This window comes from Phragmites australis, chromosome 11, assembly GCF_958298935.1.
Source record: "Phragmites australis chromosome 11, lpPhrAust1.1, whole genome shotgun sequence".
NCBI lineage: Eukaryota > Viridiplantae > Streptophyta > Magnoliopsida > Poales > Poaceae > Phragmites > Phragmites australis.
In genome coordinates, this window is record NC_084931.1 from 28,338,433 (window position 1) to 28,362,968 (window position 24,536).

Sequence of the window (24,536 nt, forward strand, 5' to 3'; positions counted from 1 at the left end):
CTAGGGCCAAAGATGCATTGATCATCGACCTGAAGGAAACCTTCGACAACCTCAAGAAGTATCGCATGATGCTCAACCCTAAAAAGTGAACGTTCGGTGTGCCGTCTGGTAAGTTTCTCAACTTCCTGGTGTCAAGTCAAGGTATTGAGGCTAATCCACGCAAAATCGAGGCACTCGACCAGATGCGGTCACCTCAAACACTAAAGGAGGTTCAAAAACAGATAGGATGCATAGCAACCCTTAATCAATTCATTTCTAAGATATGCGAATGAGAGATGACATTCTTCAAGCCATTGAAGAAACACGATCGATTCGAGTGGACGGAAGAAGTGTAGAATGCCTTCAAGGACCTAAAAATGTACTTATTGTCTCCATTAATTCTTACCCCACCTAATAAAAAAGAGGAGCTCTTTTTGTACGTTGTAGCTACCATGCAAGTTAATAAGCACGATTCTAGTGGTCAAACGGGAATGCCCCGATAAAAAGGCCAAGGTCCAGAAACTTGTTTACTACATGAGAGAAGTCCTACATGATGTGAAACTATGATACCCGCAAGTGCAAAAATTATTTTATACAGTCTTGATGTCTTCTAGGAAGTTATGACACTATTTCCAAGCTCAGAGGGCCATTGTCATGATGACGTATCCACTGAAGGATGTCATACATAATAGGGAGGCTACTGGACGAATTGCCCAATGGGCGCTTGAACTCAATGAGGGATGTGGCGACCAGTGAGGGATATTTCCTGAACCCTGGCCCATCAAGTGATCAGTCCTTGGCTCGCGCGACCAGCGTGAGGCTTGCACGATTAGCCTCTTTATGATATAATATGGTCTCGAGACGTCCATACCTAACCTATCTAATCGTATTTATTGATGTCTACTCAAGTGTTTTCCTTGTTGAAGCACCTCCTCCAGCGAGAAGTTCAAGGTGGAGTGCCTCGAGAAGTTTGTGAAGATCATCCTCGCCTCCGTAAGGAAAAAGGAAAGTTGAGTAAGCGCAGAGCTTGATCTTCGTGGTCGCTCGATGAGGATAAAGGTTGAGAGAGACCCAGCTCTTTGTGAGCACCTTAGTGGAGATGTATGATCATTTGATCCGAACTTAGGGAAATAAATTCGTGTCTCATTTGATTTCTTTGTTGTTCTAGTTGTTTTTGGGCGATCTTCCCCGATTTACGTGTTTGTGTTTTTAGCTGCAGGTGATTCTTTGAAAAGCCTTCATACATCCTTAGGAACCTGTGGTACCACGTGACATCAAATAGATTTACTTAGAATTTCATAGGCTTCGTTTTTCTGTTTCATCCAGACTATCCGGACAGAACCTGAAACCTCCAAACCCGGAGTATCCGGATAGTTTAATTTGCTGCAAAATTTTAAATTTCAGAAAACGCCTATTCACCACCCCCCCCTCTACGCGACATCTCGTACATTCAAGGTGGTGAATTAGGATACTTAGAAAATAATGGCTCCAAAACATCACAAGATAAACATATCTCACTTTTTATCTAAATGTGCTCTAGGTTTATCTGGTGTGTTTACTCTACCACTCAAAAGGATTGCAACCTACTCTAGCAAGATAAATTGCAAGTAAGTAAATGCGAAAACGTAAGTAAGGTAGAGAGACAAACTCGGCAAGGGATTTTTATCCTATGGCATCGGTGGCACACAAGTCACTCCTAGTTCACATTGGAGCTCCACAAAGAATATGCTCCCGGTCGTAAAGTCTCTTTCGGTCACGTCTCTTAAGCTACCAAGTCACCAAGACAAGACCTCAAGCACGATGAGTCACCAAGCCATCAAGCTAAGGTCTCACCATTAACCTCTGTTTCATTCACTTATGCGTCGTCTTCACTTCAGAGCTTTAGTCACGAAGACAAAGGCATTCGCGTCCTTGCACAATCTTCTTGCCGCCACTCCACACCAAGTCGAAGGGTTAATAAATTACCGGCAAGTTACCAAGATTCCAAGGCATCGATATACCTCTCGGTATACAGTTGGATCACTCTTTAATCCACTATTTAGGTTGCAGCACCTAGCAATACTTCTCTCTAGGCATATAAACACTAATCATTCTCTAATAATGTACTTAATCGCCTTAGATGAATACTTTAAGCACTTTGATGGTTTGGATGTCTTCTCATATGTATATGGGCTTCTCTGAACTCCAGCACCTTCAAATAACTGAGTGAGTAGGTATTTATAGCATCAAACCCGCCAACTAATTGTTGCTCCAATGGCTCAACTTTACTGTGAACACCGGATGATCCGATGTTGACAGTGGTACAAGTACCGGAATATCCGGTGTGTACACCATAAGAAACTAGATGTTAAAACCCCACTCAGAACCATTGTGAACACCGAACATTTTGGTGTAACTGCAACTCTATCACCGGACTATCCAGAGAGTTATCTTGAGCCAACTGAGTCACTTCTCTTCTTCTCTTCAAGAAATATTGTGGTGTGTTCAACTCAAAGCGTCGTACCTTCCGGTGTGTTGATCTTCAACTCCCTTAAAAAATCTAATGTTATGTTAAATGCTTTGATGTTCTTACTTTTCTAACACCGGACCATCCGGTGAGGTGATCCTCACCCTCCGTTAGAAATACTCCGGTGTGTTCAACTCAAAGCGTTGGATCTTCCAGTGTGTTAATCTTCAACTCCCTTGAAAAAATTCAATGTTCTGTTAAATATTCTGGTGTTCTTACTCTTCTAACACCGGACCATACGGTGAGGTAATCCTCATCCTCCGTCATAAATATTCCGGTGTGTTCACCAAGGCATCACCGGATCTTCCAGTGAGTGCAACTTCACTGAACTCCACTAACAGAATACTCTGATGTTACCAAAGATTTTATCACAAAATGCTTCGGTGAATATAAACTTCTCTACACCGGACTATCCAGTGAGAACAATTTCTCTGAAACCTTTTCAATTCAATCAAACTTTATCCAACTACGGTGGCTTCTTCATGTATTATATCTATAAGATCTACTAACATATATTCTTAACAAACATGTTAATACCAATAACTATATTACCATTAATCACTAAGATCAAAATCATAACCTAATAAGATCATTCTCGTTACACAAAATATTGATGCTCGCCCACGAGGATATATAGGCCAGAAAGCAGATGGCGAAAATAGAATGCGCATTCCGCAAACCAAACTTCAAAAGAGTTGTCTCAAATCGAGTCACAGCACGATGATAAATTAACACCCTACGATGATCAGCAGAGCTAATGAAATGAAACAATCACCAGGGTTAACATCATGAAACCAAGAACGGGAAATAGATTTACTAAAGAACGATCAGAAATCAACAGCAAAGCTTCACTGGGCACACTAAACACAGAGCTGTCAACTTTGCAGGCAGGGACTGTCAAACCTATTTTGTCTAGATGGCATATTTTACTGCTGTGATGTTCCTTGCCTCAGGCCTCAGGGGACGTCCTTGTCTCCGAGTAGGAGTTACGGATCTCCTCGATCCTCCTGACCACCTCCTCCATCCGAGGCCGCTGGTCAGGAAGAGCAGCAACGCATGCCATTGCCAACTGGAGCATCTGGACCATCTCGTCCTCGATGTTCGGGTGCCTCAGCAAGTCGGCATCAAAAACCTCTGATGTCCATTCTTCTCGAACCACATATTGAACCCACCGGGGGAGGTGTTCGATGTAATCCTCGCGACTGGGGGACCCAAGAGGAGCTTTACCTGTTAACATCTCAAGGAGCAGTACACCAAAGCTGTAGACGTCGGATTTCTGTGTTGGTCTCTTGGTCTCCAGGACCTCAGGCGCGCGGTATCCGATGAGTCTTGGGTGAACATGAGGCGTGGCCATGAGCTGGGCAAGGCCAAACTCGGTGATGGAAACACTGAGCTCCTGTGATATAAGGACGTTACTTGACTTGATGTTTCCATGGATGAACTTCCCGCCGCCCTCAGCATGAAGATAAGCCATTCCGCGTGCAGCACCCAGAGCATTTTTTACTCTTTTCTCCCAGTCCAATGGAGTTCTTCCAGCAGCTTTATTCCCTGAGTATTTACAATCAACCATAAGTCCGTTATCATATAACACCCTTTCAATGCAAATACATATTATTAGTATGTTAGTCATACTTTTAGATAATAAGTTAGCAAAACGGGTGAAAAGGGAAAAGAACCATGGAAATGCTACAAAGGCCAGGCTTGAAATGCATCTAGTTAATTGCATGCTGCTGATCCAGTCCCTGAAATCCTAACTGGCCAACTAAATTTGTGGTAACCAAGCAAATCAGGACATATCCATACTTGCGACAAATTGGATGAAACAGATATAACAATAAACTGTGTCGGTTACAGCGTTACGCCGTTACATCCTAAATATGTCAAAGTCCTATAGTCCTCCTGTTCCATTTACACACTTTGCAGGTCATCACTAGGTTCAGATCACAGGCAAATCAAACTTGAATCATAGTATGCAACAGCACCACCAACCACACTACTTGTAGCCCCCAGTTTGTGCTGGCAGATTGCACGTCAGTATTGGTGTGATACATCTAGCAGGTAACTGAAAACGCAAGACACTACGGAATGACAACTTATTCTTTTGCATACACTGCAACGGCCAGAAAATGCCAGTAGCACAAAAGCCTAACTTTTGTAGCTACAAGTAGTTCTATTAGACTGTTCTAGGGAACTCCAGAACAGTTATAGAAATCCTAAAAAACAACAAACAAATTAGTGAGGGAGGTATGTGTTGACGTCACATTTGATATATTTTGTCTCCAGAAGGATAAAAACCAAGGCCCAAAAGGCAGTACATTGGAAGTTTATATATATCTTCAAAACATCTTATTCAGCAAAAAACCAATCTAAATGCAGTAGCTTCTTATAAGAGATAGAAGACATAATTTCATATAAGCCACAGAACACAGAATTTCAAGAGTCCTACATAAAGCGTCCTCAGTATGTCAGTGCAAGTATGCAACTGCCAAATTTAGACTTTAATTTTGATTTCTAAAGACAACGGAATAAAAGAAAAGGTTATGCTACAACACTATTGGTATTTGGTCCTTCATGACTGACTTGCAATGAAACTGTCAAGGTCAAAGTATTCAGATATCTACATTTCCAAGTTTATGTCAGCTAACAGCTTCAAGTTCCATAAAGAAGTTTAAACTAGCTTCGGACAGGCAGTAAAATGTTTAATGATTCAAATAGATGATTCGAAATAAAGAACATACCGTGCAAAGCAGCATAAAGGCTACCCAGCGGGACATAGTCATACACCAAGAGCTTCTCATCCTTGGAGTAATAGTAAGCACGTAACGGGGCAACATTCTGATGCTGGCCAACCTTGCCAATTAGCTCCATCTGCTGTTCGAACTCCCTCTTTCCCGCCGCCACTTCCTTCAGTCTCTTGACCACCACTGTAGTGCCATCCTCAAGAACAGCTTTGTAGGTAGTTCCATAACTTCCTTTTCCAAGGACTTCAGCCGAAGCCCTTAACAGATCCTCCAAGTCAAAATTAAATGAACATCCCTCAAAGAAAAATAATCTATTCCTCTCTGCTTCTTGAATACCGCTGCTGTACTCTCCCTTGGATTTTTCTGCTCTTCCACCTGCAATAGCCTTTCCTTTGGACGAAGATGATGCTGCGCCAGGCTCCGCATCTCCCTTTCTTTTGAAGATGCATACCAAGAGGATGATAATCAAAATCAATAATAATGCCCCTCCTCCAGCAGCTATTGCAATTATGACACCACGGCTAAGCTTTTTCCAGAAGCTTCTTTTGGGATTTTGGGGCGATGGTGATATTGGAGAAGGAGAAGGTCCGGTTCCTGGACATGGTTCCAATGGCAATCCACATAGAAAAGTATTTCCCAAGAAAGAACTGGCTGGGAACTTCTGCAGGGAAGGTGGTATAGGCCCACTCAAGTTATTATTGCTCAAATCCAAATGTCTCAATTTGGGGAGATGAAGGTCAGGGATGGGTCCAGAAAGAGAGTTGTTCTGGAGAAGCAGTGCAGTCAGTTCAGTGATATTTTGTATTTTCAATGGGATTTCTCCATCGAATGAGTTGTATGACAGGTCTAAGAATGTTAGATTGGAAGATAGTGAACTTGGTATAATTCCAGACAAGTTGTTGTGCTGAAGATAAAGAGAGCGCAGAGAAGGAATGGATGCTACATCAGGAGGGAGATCAATCGTAAGACGATTTGACCTAAGGCTCAACACCTCTAATGCATCAAGCTTGCCAAGTATGCCGATGGGGATAGGACCAAAGAGACCTATTGCGGGTAGCCGCACTTGACGTACGCGCTTCCCGTCAGTTGTGCATGTAACCCCAACCCAAGATGTACAAACTTGTGTTGTGCGGGTCCAGTTGAGCTTTCTGACATGGGGCAGTGAAGCAGCAAATGCTAAAAGGGCTTGCTTATCGGAGTTCAAGTCAGCACCTCTAGCACAAGGAAGGAGCATAAATAAAAGAGAAGCAGAAAGAAAAGCTATAAGCCTGAGATGCCACATTGTTGGGATCGGCTGGAAGAATAAGGAGAAACCACAGTTATAATACAGGAGTTCCCATCAGTGCATCATTCCTGCCACATAAAAGGGAAACAAGACTACAAGAGTCAACAGTAAGTGATAGTGGTTCATAATCTCAAGAGTCAGGATAACAGTATAAAAATTCAGTTTTGTAAGTGGAAAAACAAGTAGAAAGGCAAGGGAATTCAGATAACAAACATAACGCAATAAAGTTCCCCAATGGACATTTATATGCTCTGTAACTAAGCAAGTAAGCAGCTGCTGAATATATATGTCTGAGAGATCTTGAAAAGGTAAAAGAGGATAAACTCTTTTCATCATTAAGATGATCCATATAGAATGCAATCACACAAAACTACCAAGAAAGTTGTAGAATTGAATGCAAAATATATGCTTTCGTCAATTAACAGCTTACAAGAAGCATTCCCACTGCTTAAGTTTTTAAAAGTCAAAACCAAGTATGGTTTTCAATTATTAAATATCAGATTCCTGGTCCTCCTAAAGAATAATAGTAAACATGCTGTACAAGAATGGCATCTATTGTGAGACTAATAGGATTTTGACGCACAATTTATGTAGTTAGGATGAGCAGCTTACAAACAGTACATATAAAAAAATCAGCTTTATTTGGAAATTCCAACATATTTAATAGCCACTGCCCTTAGCTATCTCCAATCATAACGAGGAACCTGTACTTTTCATCATAACTAGTTCTCATCACTGGCACAGAAAGCGGTGTAAGCACACTCTTGGAATAAATCATAAATTCATGAGATAATGACAAAGTGGACCATCCTCAACTGCCACATAGCGACCTCCTCTCTAAAATAGTAAAATGAAACAAAAACAGAATGAGGCACATCACGTTGGTGGACTGCCTTGCACATGTGTAACTTACACAAAAGAAGCTGCAGGGCACCTAAATTAGACTCAATTACTACACCTAATGCAGTTGTTTTCAAGGATCAAATGCTTTGGAAAAAGGCATCAGCACGAGGTCAAAAGTCCAGCACATAAACCATGCGGTCTCAGATGCAAGAAACCAAAGGGAAGAGGGTTTGCAGGCAGGGTGGGGCTCTCTGCTCATTGATGGACGCGATCATGGGCAGCACGGCACACCAAGGCCGACATCTCAGGCTCCACACCATAGGACAAATGCAAAGCAAGAGCTATCACTGTCTCAACACCCCAAAGGACAGTTGCAACTTGCAACACTAGATGTACCAGTCAGTAAGATTATTAAGGGTTAACACTTCCATGTTCCCCTACCCCTGGTGCATCAAGCTTGGGAACTGCACGTGGAAGGGAAATTTCCACTAGCCTGGGTGCATGTCTTATCAAGATCGTTTATTTGCGCGTTGAGATTTGTGCTAGGGTAGATGAATATCAGGTGGCTGGAATGGACGGAAAATATAGGTCATACGTCCACAAGTGCATGTGAGTTGCATTTCCCGAACTGCACATGTAAGAGTTGCTACAAGTTGCAGTTCAGTACTATATATCTGACCTACTCCGTCGCATTATTCTCAAGTTGCTGTTTGTTTATTCACAGTTCCAGGTTGTTCACATGAATAATCACTACCACATTGGTTTAGAAGAATTAAATCATTACCCAATCAACAAATGGAAGGTAACAGCAGACCTGTAGATTCCAACTGCTCAACTCCTCTAGCCTTACTAACAAAAGCACAGTTCCATTGCATTCTCTTTTCCCTTTTCTAAAGACAAAAGCACGAACTCGTCGACCAACCAAGACGTGTTTTAAGAAAGCACGATTTGCTTTGCTACAAAAGTAGTGTAGTGACCGCAAGAACATACTATACTACATTACACCTCGAAATCGTTTCTTTCCACAGTGTGTTCGACAAAAAAAAAAAAAAAAAAAAAAAAAAAACGTTTTCACAGTGCGGAGAAACTGAAAAAAAAAACGAATTACGCCATACCTCGCAGGAAAAGCGCCCCAGGTTGGAATCTTGCGGCCAGAGGTGAGCTCCATTCGCGCCGTGGGCCTCCCCGTTCGCAGCCCAGGACCGAGAGCCAACGCGGGTGGCGCCGGGAGGAGAATTCCGACCTTCGTGGCGTCAGCAACGAAGAAATTAGCGGCCCTCCCGGAGTCGCCGTCCACCTTAGGATCGGACTTTGCAGTCACCGCCTAGGGCTTACCGCACCAGGAATCGCTCCAAGGAAACAGCCCGATCCGCCGCGGGGACGGCCGGCATTCGTCCCCCGCGCCGCCCCAGACCTCGCCGCCCACCACCGCCCTCCGCCTCCTCCTCCCACTCACGGCCGGCGAGCGCGCACCGAGCAGCTAGGATCTCCCTACCTGTCCGCACTCCCTCTCCTTGCAGTTGCCAGCGGGCGCTGTGATGCTGGTGCCGCGGGAGTGTGCGGGTGCGCGCGCCTGTGTGCAAACTCGCTGTGCGTTTAAGAGAGAGCGCGTGCGAGCCCGGTGCGATGGGTTTCTCGGGGAGCTGGCAAGTGACGGATTTGCCCCTGGTGTGAGCTGGGGAGTGGAGACAGAGTGGTCACCCGCGGCGGGCGTGGCCGTGGGCCCGGCGGCGCGGTGGGTGGGAGGAGTTTTTTTAAATGAATTAATGTTGAGAGCTGAAAATTTAGTTTTTTTATTTATTTTTTCTATAAAATTATTTTCTTAATAAAATTTACCGTAGAAAATCACTTTCTGTCTCATAATTACTTTTCTCAGTGAATCACTTTCATAGAGAATTTGTATAGGCGAGCTCTACTAAACAGACATTGTATCTCCCTCCCGTTTATGATCACAATAGTCGTAGCAGTTGTACTCAATCTGCAATTTATTCATTACTAGTTAAATAACCTTGCTTTGCAACGGAAACTGAAAATTTGTACATGATAATATTATTGACTCATCTAAAACTAACCTGATTCTCAAGACACCTAGCGAGAAATCACAGCGGAGATTCGTCCCGACCAAAGAGGCGCACAGCATCAAATCATGGTTATTGGGGGAGGGGGAGGGGGCGTACGATGCGGCATCCGAAGCGGAGGAATACTATGACAACATGGATCTCTAGCTGCCTGTTACTGAATCTATGGCCTTAGATCCATATATCAGTAATCAGCAAGAGAGATAACAAAGTCAGTTATCAATCATGGCATTTCTGGTAGAATCCAGTTGCGGACCTTAAGTGGTTTCACAGATATAGCAATCTACAATTGAAGTCATAAGAAGTGTAAACATGTTGGGAAATCAAGGCCTATATGCAAGTTTAGCTTTACTTCATAATCCAACCATGGCACTTGAGATTTTTGTTTGAAAATGACCTGTGTTGCTTCCTTCCAGTGTCACGCCTCAGTTGAAAATATTAATGCTTCCATAAGGACATCCAAACCATCGTTCGCTAAATGGTCAGACACGGCTAGAAATATAGTTCAAAATCGTTCGCCAAATGATCGCTACAAAGTGGAATTCTGCCAAGAATCACTGTAGCAATAGTTACTTTTAGTGTTGTGATTACGACCACAAATCTGGGCCCTCAAGTCTTCATGGATGATCAGTCCTAGTAAAAGGCTAAACCTAGCAATTGTCTGCAAGTTCGTACCTAAGTAAACAGAAGAAAAGTCATCTCGGATTTTCGAAGGGCAATCAAACCGCATTAGAACGCAGCTAAACAAAGTTGCACAACTTCAGTCAATTCCATTCCACTTTAAGTGCATCTAGTGTTCTGAAATGAGAAAAATTACAGGTATCTGCTTCATAACCATAGAGGGAACAACATCATCCTCAACTTTAATAGACTCAGAAGGCAATTTAACTACTGCATAAAGTGCCTACAACAATGCTAGAGATAATTGTCCAAGAGAAGCATTGCAAATTTCAAATGCATAAAGCAAGTATCAGACGTCACTGTGCTTTCTTCTTGGCATCCTTAGTTTGCCCCTTCTTGCGGATCTTGATGCACATGTTCAGGCACACGTTGTCTACCAGGGACTCAGGAAGCATGGATATCAAGAACCACACAACAGAGTGTGGCTAGTATGGCATGCACCTAGGTTCATATCCAATGTGGCGAACAGCAGCGTAGGCATAGGTGTCAGCAGATGGGACCATGAAGGAAGATTTCCTGATGGATGTCGTCTTTGTCGCCACATACAAGGGCACATAAATAGATCAAATAAGTCAAGTTAGAGTGCAAAAGTTCATACATATGAAAAAAATGTATTCCTAACAACATAGATATAGCAATGTAAAAGGCCTAAATGGAGTGGTCAACAATAAGAGGTGAAAAATAGGTATACCTCGGTTGAACAGAGGAACAAACTTAAGTAATTTTAGTAGAACATGAGAAATCATAATTTTTGTGAGTTAGTTTAAGCAATCTGCAATTTTCAGGATTACTTTAGTTTTTGAGCACTATCACATTATGACAATTTTCCATTATCTAAAAAAAATCACATTATGACATTTCCTGTCAAAGCATACATAGGAAGCTTAAAATAACAATCGGATTGTTTCATAAGCATTCATTTTTCGTTGTTCACTGAGATATTTGTGTGGAAACTATGGCAGCAAAAAATTGGAACTTCAACGAGAACCAATGATTTATCTGAACAACGTAACAATCTTTTGTTGAGTAGATGACTGCATAAAAGATTGAATAATTTGAGATGAGATACATTTGTTGCAAAGAGAGATCAGTTGTTACCTGACACTACACATCAATACCCCTGCTCTTGAACTCAACATGAAGGCATCTTGAGAATTGTTCAACATACCTAAGAAGTAAAAAGTAAAAAAAAAAAATATCATTATTCAGCATAACTGAACATGATGAGGACATCCCTTCCAATAGAACAGCCACACCTATTGCATAGCATGGACCAATGACTCGAGCTCGAGCACGTCGACTTAATTATCAAGTAAAGTTGTTTCTAGCTGTCCATACAAGTTCTTCTTCGAATTGGATGCTACTAAAGTCCTATGATGTTTTTATTGTGCTTCAAAACTTGGGAGAAGAACCAGATGGGAGCAGGAGTAGCCAAGAGCAAGTTCGGACCGCTGGTTCAGACCACTAGACATCGCTATTTTGAATCGGCCATAACTCTTGACTCCGGCGGGTGGGGGGGGGGCTCATGAGTATTTGATGGAAAGATCTCCTCGTCTACTTTCAGATGGATCTGACCTCACCATGAAATTCCACATAAGTTGTTCAGAATTGGGCAAAGAATGTTCGGACCCTCCAGCTATTGTCATTTTGACTCGACCATAACTCTTGACTCTGGAGGGTGGTGAAGGATCATGAGTATTTGATGAAAAGATCTCCTCGTCTACTTTCAGATGGAAATGACCTCACCATCAAGTTCCACAGAAGTTGTTCAGAATCGGCCAAAGAATATTTGGATCATATGTTCGGACCCTCTAGCTATGGGTCTTGAGCCTTGTATCCAGTAGAGCCCATGTGGGTGCATCTCAAGTTAGGATTTGCACCTCTTGGCGGTTTCCTACCTATAAATACCACCAACAGCCACTACTTTGAACTTGGGTTTTGTTTTAGAACTAAGATAGCTTCTGCTTCTTACTTGTAAATGTGTGTGTCGGCTAGACCACCCGATTTACTCGATTCAGAACCCTACCTTGGTGTAACAGATTAAACCCCATGGCTAGATTTGTGAGTTATCTGCTTGTTCATTTTGTTCTTCGATTGCTAGCAGGTTCAAGGTTGTTCTTGGCATGGCAAGAATAGTAACAATCCAGAGTTGGTGTACTGGTTGCTAAGGCGCAATGCCCCTATAGTCGTTGTAGTTAGACTGCCAACGTCGACTCCTCCCAAAATCAAAGTTATCCCAGCTCTCATCGAAAGATCGGGAACCCCCGTCTACATCAGAACATCAGCAGAAATAAATAAAAAGTCAAAGATATTCCTAATTCTTTGAAATAGTGCAAGATAATTACTATGAAATTTTAGTAACTAATGCAATCCACATTAGACCTGAACAAGCTGAACATTTCAAACAATCCTAAACTAACGCAATTCCACTCTCCAACTATTCCTATCCTTACAATATAGCACATCTAGTGCCTCTCTGCTTGCATCGGAATCTAGTATGACTATGACATGAGAACTAAAATCTCGTACTAAAGTGTTTCCTGTGATTTCCTATCCAATCTTCCTAGAATAGTCACATATCCTAACAAACACTTTAAAAAGCTAAATCAAGTACAGGCAGGTAACAAAGACGTGTTCCTTTGTTCTCAATCTTACTACCACTACCACCATGTATCCTAAATTCAAGTCAATATAAGCATGAACATGTAGAACTGCTGCAGTAAACATCAAAAGAGACGAAGCAAAGCACTAATTTGAGAGTAGCGACGCGAGGAACTCACGCTTTGGTGGCGGCGTAGATGGAGTAGAGCAAATCGGAGGGCACGATGGAAGCGACGCTATAGCCAATGTTGACGATGGTGTCACGCTTCCTCTCGACCATGCCAGGCAGCACAGCGTGCATGACCCGTGTGACGCCCTTGATGTTGACCCGGATCAGGCTGCCCATCAGCTCCTCGTCCACCTCGTGGAAGTAGCGCGCGTACGGGTATGACACCCAAGCATTGTTGACAAGCACGCCGACGTCAAGGCCCCGGATGGCCTCCTTCAGCGCTTCTACACCCACTGTGAGCCCCTCGCTAGCGAAGTCAAGCACGAAGGTGCGCACCTCGGGGACCTTGGCCTTGATCTCGGCAGCCACAGCAGCAAGCTTGTCCGTGTTGTGGCCGACGAGGACGAGCTCGAGCCCAGTCGTGGTGAGGCGGAACGGGATGGCGCAGTTGATGCCATCAGTGGCGCCGGTGACGACAACCCAAGTGTCGTAGCAACGGCGCAGGGGCTTGCCTAGGAGTGCAAGGCGGAGCAGACGTGCGTCAGGGCTTCTGGCGGCATCGATGGCCAGAGAGAGAGAGAGAGGGTGGAGACTGGAGCGACGGATTTGTTAGGGGGTTGGAGAGAGGGAGGCCACGAGGGAGCGGAGGTTGCGGGCATCCCTAACCCTAGAATCGTAAGAGCGAGGTTATGGGTGGGGAGAAGGGCGATGTTCGAGTCGGGGAGAGGCAGAATGGGTGAAGAGGGAAGAAAATCAACTATTTATCGAGCGACATGAGGTAAGTAATTTCTACGTAGTTTAGGAGTAGCTTGCAAGACATGGAGGCAAGACGTTCTACCTGTCCTGAAACGACCATTACGTATTTTTTTAAGTAGTAGAGATAACTGTACTGCATTTATAACACTAATTGTACTACAACAGTACTTCTACCACAATTATATACTTAATAGTACTTAATAACAGTGTTTAGTTGGTGATTAAGCAATCAGGTGTCTGGAAGGTAAACAATGCGCATCTACTACTCTCTACCAGGTATTGTTGGCTTGTCGCAATCGTGGGCTCCTGAATTGTTTTAATTATGTTATCTAATGGGGATACTAGTCAACCATACATTCTTAGTTGCCATTCAAATAAAAGAAGAAAATGTACTTACATTCTTAGTCTACCATGATGGAATGGATTTGATGGTAACCACAGTTCACCATCCCAATTAGCAGTGCCCAGTGGACCTCGGGGCCTCATACTTAGGCCCTTTTTGAAACGCGGTATTCTCAAAATGTAGGAATAAAAAAATACAAGATTAAAGTTATCTAGCATTTGATTCCTATGGAATGGAAAACCGCATGAATTATTTACATGAAATGTTTAGATGTTTTAAGAAAAAGTACAAGAATTTAGGAGTTAGATGCTTATTAGCAAGAGAGAAAGAGAGAAGATGCATTGGAGCTTTCAAATGAATAGTAACACATGAGGTTAGAGCTTATGCTAGAACTCATCTAAAATGTGGAGAAAAGCTTCCTATCCTATAAACTCCTTTGCACCAATCCTACCATCCAAAAGGGCACTCATATGGAATGAAAATCTAATGGACACGAGTTATTTCGCTGCTATGCGTGCACAGGAAGGTCCGAGCACCAAGCATCCATCATGGGGATGTACTCGCTGCCTCGAGATCCTGAAGCGACAGACAACTCTGTGCAAACATGAGAGATACAATCATGCACACTGGTGGTCGGAACATGGACGACTGACGACGGGCTCCATGACACCACTTCTTCGACTTTCCTGCCAGCAGCTTGGTCATGTTGGCTGCTTGCTACTTTGCTAGCTTTTAGACGAGTAGATGTGCCTGTCTACCGTACCAAATCAGAAGATGCCCAGAAGTGACCAAATCCTGGCCCTTTGTTTTTGGTCTCTTTTCGCTTTTGTGCTTTATAGAGATAGAGATGATCCTAATCAGAGTGGGTTGCAACGCTGCAGCCTTGCAGCGCACATCTGAACCCCGGAAAAAGGCACTGGCTCACTGTACCGGTGCCCACCTACGTGACTAGTGTGCGTCAGTAACAACAGTGCAACGCGCAAGGTGCCTGTGCGTAACTGGCATGTGCTGATCGACGAGGTCGCTCACGAGATGACGAGACCAACTCTGCAACACGCACCAGCCACCCGATCATCGAATGCGTTTGCTAAGAGATCACGTTTGAGGGTTGAGAGGAGAGGAACTCACGCTTGAGGGGAGCTTCAAGCTTGGAAGATGGAAAGAGGTGACGAATGGCGCGCGTGTGGAAAAAACTAAGAACGTGTTTGGTTAGAGCTCTGACAGGCAGTTTTGGCATCAAACAGCGCATCCAGGCAGCTCCCCTGAATCGAACATCGAACATCTAAAACTGCTTCCTGACCAGGCAGCTCCGACAGGGGACCAGCCAAACAAATCTAAGTCTCTACCCTCTTCCAAGCCGGAAGAGGAGCTCTTTATATCATTCTCAGTGTGTCGGATACTCGGATTACATTCGTGCCTTTGAGGCTGATTTTACAAGACTACCATCGTGGGCAAGCAAACCGAGGGTAGAATAATACATTTCTCCTGGTCAGCTACCTACCGATACACTTACTATCTACTGTACATGTTACATGTCCTACCATAAGGTCAACGCTTTGGCCCGCCAGCATGGCCTCCAGTTCTGACATTCGGATTCCAGAGTCGCTGCCTTGGATCCGCGTGCCTACGCCTGGATACGTGCCCAGCTCCGGGAGGAAGGGACCGAGGCCTAGCCGATCCTCAGGCCCGAACGGAGGCAGTCCCTCGTAGGAGCTTCACTGGGGAGCCATCCCCGGTCGGAGCCCCCGGACCTGTTGGAGCTTGGCGACCTTAGGCTTCCTCCTGATGATCCGTAAGGTTTCAAAATTTGTTTGAGATCCGAAAACCGTCTCTAGCGATTTTCTGATATTCGTGAAAACCGAAAAATTCTATCAAAGTTCAACGATAATTTGGACAACTTCACTCGGTCAAATTTATAAATCGGAGACAAAATCTGGACGAACCAACCATTTGGTAACAGCTCGAATTTTATCAAAAACCGACCGCATTTTCACATTTTGTTTGTGATAAAAAATCGCTCGAATTTCATTGAAAATCGTTCGGTTTTATCGAATTTCAGTGAAGTTGAAGAAAAACCAAAAAATAGCTTAACTTTGTAAAATCGACAACTAATTCATATGAGCTTCAAATCAAGTAAAACAAATTTTTTTAGCTTCCTTGTAACATGATCTACATGATAAAAGTATTTATAATCATGAAAATGTTGTATATTATCTGTGGAAAAATATATTTTTAAACCTAGTTAAATGCATAGTTAATTCTTTGTTAATCTAAAAATCATGAAACTAATTTTTTTAATCTTCTTACATGATCCCATATCTTTTAAAAATACATTAACTCATGAAATGGTTATTGTGTAAATGTGTTGCAACTACATTAATTTATAACTAACTCATCACACCTCTCAAATTAGTGAACTCGCTTTTATTAGTTTACTTATACTATGCTTTATGTAGGAAAAATAATGATAGATATGAAAAAGTTAATTACAGTACTATTTCTTAACATGTTCATTTTATACTTGTGAACTTTGTAAAAATCATGTAGAAATTAATAAAACTCTAAATGAAGTGAAACAAATTTTAAAGATCCTTTTAACATATGCCTAAAAAAAATATGTGTTTTCATGTTAATATTTTACTTAACGTGATGCGCCAAATTATCATGTTCATACGACCTATTTTAGTATTTTTCTTTCTTGTTTTCAAACTTCATCCATATAAAATATGATACAAACTACATTATTTTTGAAAAAAAACAAAATTCAAAGAAGGTCTTAGAATTGTCTCCGGTATTTAATTTTTTTGATATTTTTTTAAAAAATGTTTTTTAATTCAAATTCAAAAACAGGTCGAATTCAAAATTTGGTGCGGACCGAATTGACCGGTTTTTATGAATATTGAGCATTTTTCAATGATTTTTCAAACCCTGATGCTCTGACGAAGCCTCGCCCTGCTGCCTAGAGGCCCGTACCAAGGGCCAATGGACTTTAGTTGTATCCGTGGTGCATCCCCTCCCGGGACCACACATGGTATGTCGTGGTCCCCCTAAGCGATGCTTAGGCCTAGCAACGGGGTGAGTTTGGGTGCAACAAGAACGCACCTAATCTGAAACTCGAATAAAAAACTCGATCTGTCCCCAAAACACTTAACAGGGAAAAACCACCTTCACCCTGAACTCGGTGAAGACTCGAAACCCGATAGGGATCCCGCGGGTGGCAGCGACGGCCTCAGTTGGGAGTGGCGCGGATTGTGGCAAGGGCAGCGGGAGTGGCATGTGCAACAGGAGCTGCAGCAATGCAACGGGCGGCGGCATGGACTGGGTGCGGGCAGCGAGATTTTTTAGGCTCACAGGTGAATTTTTACCCTCACTCTTGATCCAAACTCAATTCAGACCCCCGACCCGTGACCCCTGTAAGGCAAATTTTGCCCCTGACCCGTCAGGTGCAAAACCCATGGGAACTGATTCGGCCCGTCCCGTTGTCAGCCCTAGCGATGCCTCGGAGCTCTCTTCGAAAGACGCCTCTCTCTCTCCCCCGCGCGTTGTGGCCTCGATAAGACGAAAACTCCTTCCTCCAACAAAGGTCCATGAGATATTTTGACGGTGACAATGTTGCAACATGCATCACGCATGCCTATTGTATATATCACCATTTATTTATTAGGTTGCATGTAATCATCAACTTAATGTTTGGAATTGCACGTAAACCCCTGCCCCGCCCCCCAAAAAATTGAAAACTGGGGTACTATACGTGGAGTTTTACGGTAGTTACAACTCGACCCGCGGAGAGATGTTCCAGAGGCATTTCTTTAAGGTCGAGAAACCTTCGAACGTGGCGCTGCGACTTGCACGCTCAACTAACGGCGGGAGCGTGTGCTACCAAGCGCACAAGTGAGGGGGGACTTTTTGTGAGAGCCAGGCTTCGAGGCTTGGCCAGTCTCCCCACTATTAGAGGCGCTATCGCCATGCTATGTGCGTGTTTCCTTCAGTGGGATGGCTGATTTTCGCTCTTCAGTGGGAAAAGACAGAGGCAGCGTGTACAGCTTCTATTCTTCTTGGGTGTCCATGGAGCCGGCCTTCCATGTTCTGAAATGGATCTCCAGCAAGGGTGAAGCTAGATAGGGGTAGGGTGGTGCACTGGCACAGAGTAAATCAAAATTTTAGTAGTAATTATTTTATTTTAACTATATATACACCAGTGTAAATTGAACTCTAAGACCAATATTACTTTAGATTATATATTTAGCACCATCATCATTTAAGTTCTTACTTCGTCCCTAATCTCCAGGCCAAGACCTCTCGCCTCTTGCGCTACCTAGGTGCGTAGTTGAGGGCATGGGTTGCAACCTGCAAGAACATGATCGCCAGAAACGCAGCGTCGCCTCCGCTCATGGGACTAGCTGTCACACACCACTCTGCACCAAGATGGGGATTTTTTATTTTTATATTTTAAATCCGAAAATTGTAAATATATGTGTATGTTTCAAAATTTTGTAACTCTATACTCTTATCACTCTTCCAACAGACGATAAGTTTAACAAAAAACAACAACACTACAACGCTCTCCAAATTCAAAACATGGTCGAAATAGTCATGAAAAAATCTAAATAATTTGTAGCGTAGAGAATGCTATCATCTAGTTCTTAAAAAAAGTTAGATAAAAATATAACCTGTAAGATGAGAAAAAAAGATAAATTTTATGATTTCTCATTGTACAAATAATTATTTGTGTTGAAATTTCAAATTAGATGCATATATTTAGAATTTTCGAATTTAAAAATATAAAAATAAACCGAGACGGGAGCCAACGGGCGTGGGGCACGGCAGCCTTGCGGTCTCGCATCAACTTCCTTCGCCCCTTCGGCCTTCGCCGTGCCGGCCGGCCGCGCGGGCTGTAGAGTCCGGTGCTCCGTGCCGCGCGGCCGATCGATCGCCGGACTCGGTTCGGTTGCCACTCCGTCAATCGTCTGCGAGCCAATCGCGCTCGCTTGCCCCTCGTTTCCTAGTTCGGATGTGCCGCGCCGCCGCAGCCCGCGCCCGTGATGCCGCGCTGCCAACTATAGGAGAGCTCAGGCGGCAACAATCTCTGCCGCCGCGCGTCTCCCGTTGCCGCTGCCCTGCCAGAATTGCCTGCGAAACCGAATCAGTGGCACTCACGCCCTTGATGGCTTGATGATGTAATGAAGATCCCTACGCCGCATCAGTAGATCGCTCCGAGCCTCCGACTCCCAACTGGAGGTAGAAGCATGGATTGCGAGTTCAGCACATAACACGGTCTGGTCTGATCACATACGAATCCAAGGCCATCACAATAAATTACAAATCTTTACTGTTCCTGTACTTTAAGATTTTCTTTCAGTACAACAATTTTGTGGAAAGTGGAAAACCCAACCTCCAGGGATAAACTAAGGGTCCCAGACTCCGCAATCTCTCCGTCTCTTCAGTCTTGAGTTTCAGAAAAAAGGATGGGGGGACGTGCAGAGCCAACCAATTGTAGTCTCGTAGAAAGCAGACCAAAACATACACATCTTGCAACACAAAAGGAACAGAAAGAGCAAGTGAGGATCACTAGAACTTTACAAACAGCAGCTGTCATAGCGGGCTGAACGGCTCCGGCGGCGGCTCGAACCGGTGGTCGAACAGCGGGCTCTGGTCGGGCTTGTCGTCGAAGCCGTGCAACCAGCTCATGTTCTTCGCGTCCTCCCTCAGCAGCATCGCCTCGTAGCGCGAGCTGCTGTAGATGTCCAGTTCGCTCAGGGTATCCTTGGCTCCAATGTTTCCCCTGTCCGGCGAATCGGTTGAGCTACCACCGTTGCGTGAAAGAGCTCCGTTTGAATCCCCAGAGAGGTGTCCGTTAACGCTGCTTCCATTGTCAGTGTAGTATCGGTCGCCATTTGAGATCGTGTGCCCGGGGTCTGACACTCGAGCTGGCCCTACCTTGGCAGCAGCCGAGCGGATGCTCTGGGGAAAGAGGGATGCGCCACGAATGCCACCCAAGTTCTGCCGAATGTCCTGTCACAAGTAGGGGTAAGTTAGCTTCTTTCAACAGGATTTGAAAATAGCAATTTTGAGACACCCCGACGCTAATCCATCTATGAGACTATGAGCATGAAGCCATCTGCATCACCCCGATTTATCTATCATCCATGCCGTGTTCCAACTTCCAACAAAAATTGGTAATCTCTTAAAATAACTCGTTTAACAATCTTTGAGTTTTACATCACTTGAGAGGGCTTTGTTACTTACAGTAACACAGTTACAGATGCAAAATGCAGTTTTCCATACATAATATCGGAACATTTTTGTCTAATATCACCAAAGAACATTTTGCTATGCACAGATGGGCAGTGCTGCTTTCAATCAATGTTTGTATCTTTATTCCTGTTTTGGTTTTATATCACTAGAGAGAGCCTTGCTATGCACAGTGACACATTTTATACTTTAGGCTACCTGTATTTCGTCTTGTAAATTGAAAGGCACAAACTTGCAACATTTCTTGAACCACAAACATGACAATTTTGACTAAATGCAAAAGGTTGAGTATTGACAGATCAAGAATAGGCCAACGATTTCAGAAGGTAACAAATTAAGGAACTTAGTCAATAACTGAAATGCAACACTGAAGCTAAAAATGCAGGATGTTAGCTGATGTAAAAACAGGGACTGTACCATGTGCTTGATTGCCATGTCAAGTGACTTCTTTGATATTGTCCTCCCAAATCCATTATCTGTGCCTGTGACTGGCCGCGAGAGTCTATTAGGTTGACTGTCAATAATGGACCTTTCAGCCTGTCTATTTTGGTGTCCATTTGTGAGAGTAGACGTCTTTGATGAAGCATCAGAAAATTTACTTCGACTCACAGCAGGCACAGACATCTTCTTAACAGGAGCTGAGGCAGCTGAAGGTTCAGTATTCTGGGTTGATCTTATTCCTAAAGCCATTCCCGGCCGTGATCTGCCAGCAGATAGTGGTCTTTCAGGCAATTTCGTCCTTAGATTTCGCGGAGTTTCACTTGGGAAATCAGGGATATCAAGTGGCCGCACTGGAGCTCGGGGTCGTGGATTTGGGGAACTTGGACGAGATGATGGAGCCGATGAAGGTGCTGAATTCCGCCCACTGGCTGCAGGTCGGCTAACAGATGTAAAGTTACTGATGCTAGAACTCCGTCCAACTGAAGGTGAGCGACCAATAGCTGGGGCTGATGAACGGGTTGCAGGCTGGCGTGTCGGTGTAGATGATCGTGAGCTGGAACGGCTCATTGAAGGAACCAAACTTGAGGACAATGAGGTGGCACGGCTTATCCCAGGAATATTACCTGAGGATGACCCTGGCCGGCTTGTTGTACCTACGGATGCACTCGGGCGGTTAATCGCATTAGTTGGACCAGAAGATGGATTGGGCATGATACGAGACCGAGAATTTGGAGTTGATGGCCTTGAACTTTGTGTGGATGTGGTCTTTGCAGCAGCTGAGTCAGTTGAAGAGTTGGGGGCTATTTGACGAGTTCTCGTGGGAGTAGATGGGCGCGTTTTGACTGGTGTAGATGGACGAGTTTTAGCGGGAGTAGAGGATCTTGCAGGCACTGGACGTGAGGCTGGAATTGATTGTTTTGGTGCAACAATAGTGCTGCTTCGCCTACTTGGGGTTGTAGGTCTTGAACTAACTGATGAAATGCTTGTATTGAGAACTGATGTCCTGTTGTTACCAGACATGAGAGTGGATTGAATAGAAGGTCGGTTGACAGAGTTACTTCTTGCTGGTCTAGTGGGAACTGTGGAATGCCCATTTTCCGTTTGAGATGCTGAAAGCTGCAAACGAAACAGTTAATATCATGAGCAGAGTTTAGCTGATAACATAATTAGTTCCAAGAAAAAATTGTGCAGCTATTGCCTATATATTTGAAGTAGAAAAAAGAAGCGAGACCTATGTTATTATCAAGTGTCATAATTAACTAGTATTGAAACTCAATATTAAACTTGCTAAGTAAATGATTTTTGTCTGTACTGTCTCAATAGTAATTTCCTTTGCAATATATTTGAGACATGCCACAACGATAGTATATGATAAATTTCTAAGGTGAAAATTCCATTGACTAATTGAGATTAAGAACCTTTCTTCCCCAAAGAAATGAACTGAACAAGAGTGCAAAGCACTGCAAATCACACGCATCTGAATGTCTGCTACATCTTATAAATTCTTTTTGCTGATGTTATATCTCATTAGTTCAAGAATTCCACCGAATAAACAGGTCATAGTAGGTCCAAATGCTTCAAACTTCTCACCTCTACCACACATCTAAAGAGCATGATCCCAAGAAAAATATTGCTCGGAATAGGAATATTTGACCAGTTTGCAAGATAAATATTCAAAGATTAACACGTTTGATTTTTAAACACCGACATGGAACATACCCTTGATGCTCTAGTCGTTGAGGATGATCTAGTGACGGTGCGCTTTGGCAATATATTGGTGGCTGGTGTTTTCTCAGCAACCTCCAGTGCAGGAACACGTGGCGTCCCTGGTGGAGTTAGAAGCCTAGGAGTACAACACAAATTACACTAAGTTAGAATAGAAATGCATGGTAACATGTATTACTAATAGGAAACAAACCGTTAATGAAGCAAGAAACCAGTTACTAGCTCGTTGCAAAAAGAAAAACAATTGAACAACTCAATGACTGTTCTTCACCGTAAAAGGGGTCATAAATTTTTATCATTATTGTGAGAAAAACATGGAAATGGTATATTTGACATGCAACACATTGTCCTCTTTTTGAAGCATGCTCACCAACAAAAGGATTCTCAATCTAAAGGTATAATACATCACTTTCACAATTGCGTTTCTTCTATAAAGTTGTGTAAATATGTATGAAACGCCAATTACCAAGCTCCAAGTTGGCCTTCCAAGGGAAGAGCCTACACAGGACAATCAACTCAACTGCATATCTGGTGTTTCAACTTTGCTTTGCACAGCGACTCGTTTCCTCCCAACAACCACCACCACCAAGGCCATCTTTAGAGAGAAACGATCACATCCATCAGAGTCACAATTCACAACAACCACCACCTAAAAAATAAAACCCGACATGATTTTGGCAATACGGTGCTCTCCAAGATCAAGCTTCCTCACTCTTTCAATACAGCGATGTATACAAATCTATCCCCAGAGCAGGCCAACTGATGCCAATGAAAATACAGCTCTCCTACTGAATTCATCCCCTCTTTAGTTAACGCGATCAAGTAGTGAACCGTACAGAATGCACCTCCAAAGCAGGGCAATTCAGGTTAATCCAAGGGAGGAAATACAGCTATTGTACCGCATTAATCCCCTCATCAATTAACACGGTGAGATCAAGAACACGCAGAAAACTAACCAAAAGCCGCATCCACCAAATAGGGGGGAAAAGAGCAGGGAAGTAAGTTGATAATCACCAGTCGTAGTCGTTCTTCCCGATCTCCGAACCCAACAGGTCCTCCATCTCAGACCAAGCTACCTTGTCTCAATCTGCAACAAATCCGCCCCCACCCCCCACCCCAAAAAAAAACTCAGCAAAAAACCACAAAAGCCACCAAATCATTAGCTGATCCGATGCCGCTACCACTACCTCAAGCGACCAGCAGGTGGGTGGAGATCCGGCTGGGCGGCCGGATGCGCCGGATCCGGGAGCTTCCAGGAGCCCCGGCTCAACGCCTTGTTTCCTTCCCGCAGCCAATGCAGATTCCTTCCTCTGGTGCCGCTGCTCGGGCGAGGTGCTACTCCGCTACGCGCTAGCCTCTCTCCTCTTCCTCCGCTGCGACGGACGAGATGGGCTGCTGCGCGAGAGATGGCGAGGAGAGAGAGGAGGGAGACGGTGGTGGTGGAGGGGAGCGTGAGCTCTGCGCCTCTGCGCTGTGATGCGAAGCCTTTTTGTTTTGTTTAGCCGCAAATGCCCCCGCGACCCTCGCCGTGCTCCGTGGGGACGATGGCCCCACCCCAAGGGCCCCGCGTGTCAGCGACGGTTTCTGCACGGCCGCTGGGGCCAGGTCGCCAGGAGAAGTCGGCGCCTTTGGGCGGGGATAGGTGTAGCGGGAGGCGCTGGGTGACATGTGGGGCCAGGGTAGCCGCGGGCCCATGTGCAGCCGTGGATTAGGTTATGCTAATGACTGTCAGAGGCTGCAGTAATTATTGCTGCGGTCGGAGTAATCGAGTGGTTGGTCAGGGGGCCATTCGCCACTTTTTTTTTTTTTATTCCTCAGATCTAGGGGACAAGTTGTAGTATATGAACGAACGCCCGAACATAACACACACTACACACACCAACACACCCTAGAGCGCACGCTAGAACTAGAACCTATACCAACCCACGTCTAACAGAGATTCACGAAGATTCCAGCTCCGCTAGCGACGGGCGCGTCGCCTCCCCTTGTGGTCCATAGACGCCTGAGGATACCTGTAAATTTATTTTTGGGAATAAATCCCGGTGAGACACTCGAGTCCGATCCCAGGGATCGAACTCGGGCGAGGAGCACTCCACCGGAGCAAGCTTCCACCGGGCTACGAGCCCGTTCTCGGCC

The 24,536-nt window shown here is 44.2% G+C and overlaps 2 protein-coding genes and 1 pseudogene across 6 annotated transcripts; all 3 read right to left on the reverse strand.

The window, feature by feature from the left end:
- Positions 1-3,069: 3,069 nt before the first annotated feature.
- LOC133884513 (probable inactive receptor kinase At5g58300) lies at positions 3,070-8,981 on the reverse strand. Of its 2 annotated transcripts, XM_062323956.1 has the most exons (4): positions 8,690-8,981; positions 8,470-8,597; positions 5,224-6,579; positions 3,070-4,033 (listed from the first exon to the last, which is right to left on the reverse strand). In XM_062323956.1, exons 3-4 carry the CDS (start codon positions 6,506-6,508, stop codon positions 3,435-3,437), a joined length of 1,884 nt encoding a protein of 627 aa, XP_062179940.1. In that variant the 5' UTR covers positions 6,509-6,579; positions 8,470-8,597; positions 8,690-8,981; the 3' UTR covers positions 3,070-3,434. The 2 variants fall into 2 exon arrangements, with proteins under 2 accessions (XP_062179940.1, XP_062179939.1); XM_062323955.1 differs by having other exon boundaries at positions 8,470-8,981.
- Positions 8,982-10,409: 1,428 nt separating this feature from the next.
- LOC133884120 (very-long-chain 3-oxoacyl-CoA reductase 1-like) lies at positions 10,410-17,297 on the reverse strand (annotated as a pseudogene).
- Positions 17,298-19,288: 1,991 nt separating this feature from the next.
- On the reverse strand, positions 19,289-23,730 carry LOC133884514 (uncharacterized). Of its 4 annotated transcripts, none has more exons than XM_062323960.1 (5): positions 23,588-23,730; positions 23,415-23,487; positions 22,395-22,518; positions 20,652-21,791; positions 19,289-19,994 (listed from the first exon to the last, which is right to left on the reverse strand). In XM_062323960.1, exons 2-5 carry the CDS (start codon positions 23,459-23,461, stop codon positions 19,575-19,577), a joined length of 1,731 nt encoding a protein of 576 aa, XP_062179944.1. In that variant the 5' UTR covers positions 23,462-23,487; positions 23,588-23,730; the 3' UTR covers positions 19,289-19,574. The 4 variants fall into 4 exon arrangements, with proteins under 4 accessions (XP_062179944.1, XP_062179943.1, XP_062179942.1 ...); XM_062323959.1 differs by lacking the exon at positions 23,588-23,730 and adding an exon at positions 22,922-22,995 and having other exon boundaries at positions 23,415-23,474; XM_062323958.1 differs by lacking the exons at positions 23,415-23,487; positions 23,588-23,730 and adding exons at positions 22,922-22,995; positions 23,069-23,318.
- Positions 23,731-24,536: the final 806 nt, after the last annotated feature.